Below are 7523 nucleotides of genomic sequence, written 5' to 3' on the forward strand. Positions count from 1 at the left end.
GGGGCCGGCATCATCTTATTTAATACATTTAGCTTTTTTCCTGGAATGTAAAGAATTTTATAAGGCAAAGTCGTTATTCAACGGCTTCTCAGCTGTAGATGTTTTATAAATGTCCTGTGCTGCTGCTGAAAGCGGTGATGGTACCTGCTCCCACGTGCCTGTCTTTCTGTAGGCTTCATGGCTGGCTGACCGTGCTGCTGCGTGGAAGGACGGGAAAGCAGCTGGCAGTGCCAGGGCTCTCCTTTCAGCAGCAGGAGCACGTGTGTTGTTCACTAGGCTGTGCTCTGACCCTTTACGGATATCGCCCGCTCCAGCTCTAGGATGGTGTCTGTATTAAACAGAAATACTCAGCTTTCCACATCACCTCAGTGGGGCTGTGTACCGCTCGCAGAAACGCTAGCTGTGTTTATAATGCAGCTCAGTGCTCCTGTCCTGTTAAAGGGAACATTGCACCCATTCTCCTTTCTGCATCACTCACCAGAGTGGAAAACTCTCGTGCTAAGCCATGCTGCCTGGAGTTTGATTTCAGCAGCAGTCATGGTGAGTAGGCAGACTGCAAGAACAAACAGACGTTTGCATTGCAGGAGAGAGAAAAGTTTTAACACTACTTTAAAAAGTAGTAGCATGGTGTTTTGCCCCTACTTGGTTATATTCCTGTAGCAAAGCAGTTTCCTTCAGATCTGGTGTTTTGTTTATGCATCTATATACGGAGGGACAGTTTAGTCTTAAAAACAGAAGGTAGAGCTTGCAATTCCCCTACCACCCCTCCTGAGGAATCCTGACTCTTCAGCAGAGGTAGCCAGGCTAAAAAGTGCTTCCTTCTCTGTCTGTAGCTAACAGCCCTGGGCTATCACCCCTGGCAGCGACATGAGATAGGTGCTTAAATAATTTTATTTCCTTCCTGTGAGCACATACCATTTTCTTTGCTTTACTTACATGACCAGAAACACTATGCTCCACTGCTGTGTCACCTGTAGCAGCCAGGCAGGTGACAGTGGAGAATGTAACTTGCCCTTTGGTGAGAGCAGCAAGCTGGGGCTGACCTAGAACAGGTTACGTGATTGCAGCTGTTCAGTGGGGCCACCTGCTAAACTGCTCGCAACTGAAAATAACTTTTTTTCTCCCACCAAGATTAGTTTCCTGCTACAATTCAGCACAAGGGACCTCCTCTAATGAACTTGTCATACTTTTGTTTCCATAGGCTTTTTGTAGCCTCCAGTCCCCACTCTCCTTCAAGAAAGCACAGGAGTCACCAGGTATACAGAGGTAAGAGAATTTGCCCAGCATTAAAGTGTTCTTGCTGCACTTCCAAGTCTATTCTGGAAGAGAAATGTGCCCTCAGAAAGCAAGATGACCTTGTAACAGCACAAAAGTAACTTAAAACATTAAGTTTGCAACACTTAACGCTTTTCATTAATCAGTAACAGCTAAAGTTAACCAATGCCTCCACTACACATTGCAACACCGCACCTCGGAAAGCCTGGGTCCAGGTAACACTCCAGCACAGGGCAGAACTGGCTAATGCTCCAGGGCAGGGCATAGGCTGATCCACGCTGAAACGGGCTGAGTGTGAGGACGGCTGCACCGCCCTCCCCAGAAACCCAAACCCTGAATGGGTGTGCCCAGCTCTTGCGGTGCAGTTTGTTCAGCTCTGGGTAGCCTGTCCCCAAGTAAAACCATAGTGCAGCTCCCCCTGCCACTGCAGCGCTCTGTAGGTGTTACAAGCCAGTTATTAGCCAAGTCACTTCACGGACAGGCAAAGCCCTCTGAATTCATCCCAGCTTTCCCCTATTTGCCAGATGATGAACACAGAAGTTCAGCTGTACGTGTGTACTAACACTGGTAGTATAAATCTTAATTTGTTTTTTTATACTCTGCAACATTTGTAGAGATTTAACACACGTTTAGTGTCAAAACACCTTGGTTTTTATTTTCATATCCTTTTTGAATCAGGTTAAGCTGTAAACAATTTCTTTTTCAATCAAATGCTGCCAGCTAGAATTACTTCCATTCATGCATCACTGAAAACAAAAAGGGTATTTTTCCTTAAGTATAGATTTTTCTTTTTTAAGCAGTGTCACTTTATACAGAAACCAATAGCTAGATTCGATGCACCCTGATTAGTTATGTAAACAGATAAACCAAAAAAACTCGTCAACAGAACTAGTAAGTTGGTTCCTTCATAGAATGGAAATTAAATCTCTCCTGTCTTGAGGTTAACGTGGTCAGGAGCATAGAGTGTGGCACGTAAATCCATCTAGGAGGTGTATAAATCGCACTGTATCTGAATTAACAAAGTTATGCATAATGAAATGCACAGTTTAAATTCATGCTAGAAAGCATTTTTCAATATGAAGTGCCAGTGGCAACTGGCAACCATAACAGTTAGGTTTTGCACCATCATTTATGGCATTATAGGTAACTATTACGTATAGCATACTTTATAAACCTGAAGGATTGTGTTACTTGAAACATTCTCCAGGCAGTCATTTGGTTTGAAACATTGGGAGAAAGACTAAAGAGCTTGCCATCTTATACCCATCATGGTACCTTTAACTTTATGAAGTAGATCAGATATGATGTGTATTTCACAGTAACAAAGTTGCTTTAATGCCTTTTCTCCAACAGTAAGATTGTGGTAGATGTTCCTGCCCTCAGATCACCAGCATCCTGGTGGCTTTCCCTTTTCTTAAGTAAGTTTGGGTAACTACATTGAGCACTTTTCCTGGCTTTTAACTATTCATCAGTCCTTTCAGTATATCTTCGGAGAGTTCCAGCAGAGGGAGTTCAGGGGATGGGATGTCCAGGGGGGGAAGGTTAGGTATTGGAATGTCCTTTGCCTTCCCAGGAGTTGTTGCAAACTTCTGCCAAGTTGCAGCTGAAGAAGTAGTTTCTGAGTGTTGCTGCAGACCCCACAACTCTGACTTCTCGACAAAGTCAGCATCTACATCCAACTCCTTGTCTACCGGAGATTTTTGGAGTCTAGCTCTTTCTGCTTTTAACTGCTTATTTTCTCTCCTTAATCTCTCATTTTCAGCTACAAGAAATTCTATGTGCCGTTTCAAATCTACAATTTTGGTTGCCTGCTCTTCTATTATTGTTTTGTCATCTTTTGGAGCTTTACTCCCAATACATGCTTCCACCGGCTCCTTTTTTTTCTGAAGCAGAAATAATAGTGTATCTGGGTCCCTGTCAAAGACACCCTGCATATCCTGTGGATGTCTCTCTGTGGAAGGGCTGTACTTCTGAGTTACAGGAACCAGTACGTTTTGATCATCAGAATCTTCAGCAGATGGCTTATAAGAAGTCTGAAGGTGCGCGGCTATTTCCTTGTCAGCATTCTGCTGGGCTTTCAGCTTTTCCTCCCTCTTTGCCCTTTTCCACCTCTCCTGGATGAGCAGTAACTGTTTCATGTGACTATCCCTTTGTAATTCCAGTGATAGCTGAGCCTGGGTAAGAACAAGATTAAACAATTTAATTAGTGATCCCTAATCCCACCTGAATATTCACGCACATAAAGTTACATGCATGTAAACATTTACATAGACAACATCACAGCATGCCTGAGGAAGGGGAAGAGCTTTTATTATTCAGAGACTAAATCCAACAAGAAGTGATCTCTGCTTGTACAGTGCAAGATTCAGATATGTCACACAAATTTAGCATAACGACTGGTATTGTGAAGGAGTAAGTTAACATTTGGCCTTTTATTTTTGTTTGGTTTTTTGTTTTTAAGTCACTGACCAGGCTACAGTACCTCTGAGCTGAGGCACTAGGAGTTTAACTGAGCTCTGACCAACACCAAGAAGGAAGAGATTCACTTGGCATGCACAGCTACACTTCAGCTAAATAATACAAACTATTTACATGCTTCTGTGATGGTGTCTGTGCAGACATATTAGTAACAGCCAACACCAAGCAGAAAAGTGCTCCAAGGCCAAATACAGTCCCAAATGATTTATCCATATATTTAATGAAGGGGGTGGCATGGTGGTTAGTAACTCACAGGAACCATCTGGGTAAGAGGCTACTGTTTTTCTACAAAGAATGACCCTTTGGAGGAAAGACAGATGTCTGATCTCCAAGGGTTATCTGCTTTGATAATACTGGCTAAACTCAAAGCCTCCTGCTGTAAAAGTGCTGAGCAGACTACACTACTACATTCACAGATAGATTTGTGCATAAATAAGGAAAGGTGTAGGGCTGTTTTTCTGGAGATCAGGATGAATAAAACCAAAATTACAGACTGTAGATCAGATTCTCATCTTTGTGTCTCAGAAAAACAGCCCAAGTGCCTCACAGCAAAAGTTAAATATGAAACTAGTTTTATCACCTACTTGAAGATGCTTTGCAGACTAGAAACTATTGTTGGAGAACCCTTGCATGGGTTAGTAGTTCTCTTGTCCCTGCTCCACATAAACTTGGAAAAACCCTCTCAGAAGGCTAGCATCACTGCACTTCTAGAACTCCTGGTGCAGTTGCCACAGGTTCGGAAAACTATGCAGAGGCTAACACCCAAGGGGGGTATGATCCGTCAGGGCACAATAGGACACAGAGGCATACGACAGAGCTATGGCCGATTCTGGCATCTGCTGCACTTTGGTCTCACCTGCTCTGACTGGGTCAGCTTCATAGCGTCTGTAAGGTATGCTGCGGAAGAGAAAATTTATAAACATTTAGGACAGGGTTACAAAACCTGAACCATTTCCATAAAACCTAGGAAAAGGCTTCAGACCTTCTGTATTCTGAATCCCCACATAAAAGCAGCAGTCCAGAGGCAAAATAGTTACCAAGTTACAGTGTCTGGAAACATGTGCTGTTTTTTAAAAGTCTGAAAAAATTACTCTAAGATCATGTAATACATACTACACCCTTCCCATGGCATCCTCTTGGCTCAGGTTGTTCCAATTTGTTTTTCAGAGGAGGACAGCAGCCATTTCCAGAGAGTCCCAAAAGAACACCTTTCCCATGAAGGGAAGAAACACAGCTAAGGACCAGGCTTTTAACATACAAGCATTTTACGACAAAATGTGGTAAGTAAAATGAATCCACTCGCCCATGGCACACCAGTTATTATGAAGTCATGCTTTTTAGTTCTATTCTTGATGAAGAGGTATAGCCTGTAGTTCCCCACTTGGTTCATCAACTTCCCCTCCAAACCAGAAAATGTGCTGGCTTAGAGTCAGAACAGCACTTCAGACTTTGAGCATATCTTGCTAGCATATCTGAAAATGACAAGATATAAGAAATTCTTAACCAAATTCGGAAAGATATAAGAAAATGGTATAGATTCATCAGATGAAGAAAAGCAAGAAACATGCAATGCATTTCTGGGTTTTGTATTAGTATATGAAGTGAAGGAAACCAAAAAGAAAAGTCTGCATATCAGAATGTAAGTGCTATCCCTTGTTGCTCTGAGTATTCATAAATACCAAAGAAACTATCAGTTTGTCATTTTATGGGCTTTTCTAGTATTTAAGAATGGAAAGTGAGAATGCCTGGTATCTAGGTTACGATGTTCAGAGTAGACACTTATTTTGTCTCCACACAAGCCCTGTCACAGGGAATGTCCTAGTTGTTGCACCAATTAAGACCTCTTCTTTCTTCTTCTGCCAAGCAGTGGCTGTGCTGTCACATAGCTGACAGTCTCCAGCACAAATAACTAAGCATGACTAGACAAACGGACAGGTAAATGCACAGAGTCTCATTTAGGAGAGGCCATCAATCGCAGTGTCAAGGCCTGCAATGCAATCTGCTGTTTTGCTTGAATTCTGGGAGAGCTGAACTCGTCACCCGTTCTTAGCTGTCTTGATTCAGACATGAGGAAAGTAAACTTTTGTAAGCAAACATTTGTCTAAGCATTTCCTTTGTCAACAGAGAAAGCAGGTGACTCCAGCTGTGAAAGTAGTGAAGAAAATACAAAGTGTGAAGTGAAACAAGTACCCAACTGTAGTTTGTGCATGACAAGGTGTAGGCTTCATCTTGAGTCAAGAACTGCCTTCACCAGTGATAAGCACCCCCAAAACAACTTTGGAGACATCTGACTTTGGCTGCTCATACCAGAAAAAAAGGTTTCCAAAAGGGTGCTCTTAAGAATAAAAATTTTGCAAGTAACTAGATATTCTACTTCCATGAACCATGCAAATCTAGAAACTGATTTTAAGAGCTGTTATGTGAGAAATACCTACTCACCAGCAGCTTTTTTGTGACAAGAAATTGCTTCTTCGTATTTCCCTGCTGCCAACAAACGGTCCGCTTTTCTGCTCTGTTGGTGAGCCTTAAAATGAAAAGAACATTACATCAATGAGGGCTAACCGACAAACAGTTATACCTGTTTTAAAAGTAACCAGTACATCTAAGAACCCTGTACTGATTCCAATTCTCAGGCTTTTAGGCTCAGGTCTCCCGCTCATTTCCAAGCTTTACAATTTGATTTCTTCTTCAATAACACCTTACAAGAATCTGTACTGTACAAATAAGAACTGAAGTTTGTTAATACAGTAAAGACAGTATGTATACAACAAAATATTTTTGAAGCTGTTCCTCAGAAAGTACACGTTCTCCTTTATAGGCAGACATTTACTGTAGTCACATAAAAAGACCAGTAGGCCATAAGAAGTTATGATAAGCTGTAAGGGTTTAGGACCAATTTACCTGTCAGAATGCAGGATATTTGAATTATGTTATGGCTTACAGCTGGTTTGACATTTTCTGCTGCCCCATGCCAAACAGGCTTTGCCTTGTAGGTGAAGAAATTACAAAAGATCTTTTTTTTGTTTGTTTGCAGCTTACACCAACTAAGGGAAGCAGCACAGCCATAGTTAAAGATATCAAAGTCACGTTGTTGCTGTACAACAGTTAAGTCTATACAAGTATTTGTAAACCACTAATGCAAACCACTAAAGTAGACTAAGGATGTTGCTGAAAGCAAGCAACTGATGCAAGTATTTGCATATGGATAGTGAAAACCAGTATTGCATAACCATGCATGAAAGCAAGTCTTCTTGTCATCACTACAAAACATGAATTCTATGGTCCTTCCTCCAAGACAAGCTGTGTAATATGAAAGGCTACAATCACTAACTGGCAAGACTGTCACTAGCACAGGCTATTCATGACTGCGTTACTACACGTTGAGTTTGAAGTAAACAGACTTCAAGTACCGGGCGCTGACTCTGTGAAACTACACAAGACACTTATGAATCTGAAGAAAGTGTTTGCCTGTTTCTTTGTTTAAGATTACTGTTTCTCAAGAAAGCCTTTACCAAATCTATATGGACTGAACCTGTAGGGGAAACAGAGCTGAAAGCCTGAAATCTGCCTCTGTAATTCTGTCTCTGACGTGAATTCTCTATTCCCTCCCTTCATCCAAATAAAGGCATAAAACATATCAGACTTCAGATACTTGGTGACTATAAGTCATAGAATCATAGAATGGTTTGGGTTGGAAAGGACCTTAAAGATCATCAAGTTCCAACCCCCCTGCCATGGGCAGGGACACCCTCCACTAGCCCAGGTTGCTC

General features: G+C 41.9%; 1 protein-coding gene across 1 annotated transcript; it reads right to left on the reverse strand.

Annotated features, from left to right (window-relative positions):
• Positions 1 to 1914: 1914 nt before the first annotated feature.
• NRBF2 (nuclear receptor binding factor 2) lies at positions 1915 to 5962 on the reverse strand. Its single transcript, XM_010083145.1, has 3 exons — positions 5935 to 5962; positions 4610 to 4650; positions 1915 to 3449 (listed from the first exon to the last, which is right to left on the reverse strand). Exons 1-3 carry the CDS (start codon positions 5960 to 5962, stop codon positions 2733 to 2735), a joined length of 786 nt encoding a protein of 261 aa, XP_010081447.1. The 3' UTR covers positions 1915 to 2732.
• Between the last annotated feature and the right edge of the window lie 1561 nt (positions 5963 to 7523).

This window comes from Pterocles gutturalis, unplaced genomic scaffold, assembly GCF_000699245.1.
Source record: "Pterocles gutturalis isolate BGI_N339 unplaced genomic scaffold, ASM69924v1 scaffold20895, whole genome shotgun sequence".
NCBI lineage: Eukaryota > Metazoa > Chordata > Aves > Pterocliformes > Pteroclidae > Pterocles > Pterocles gutturalis.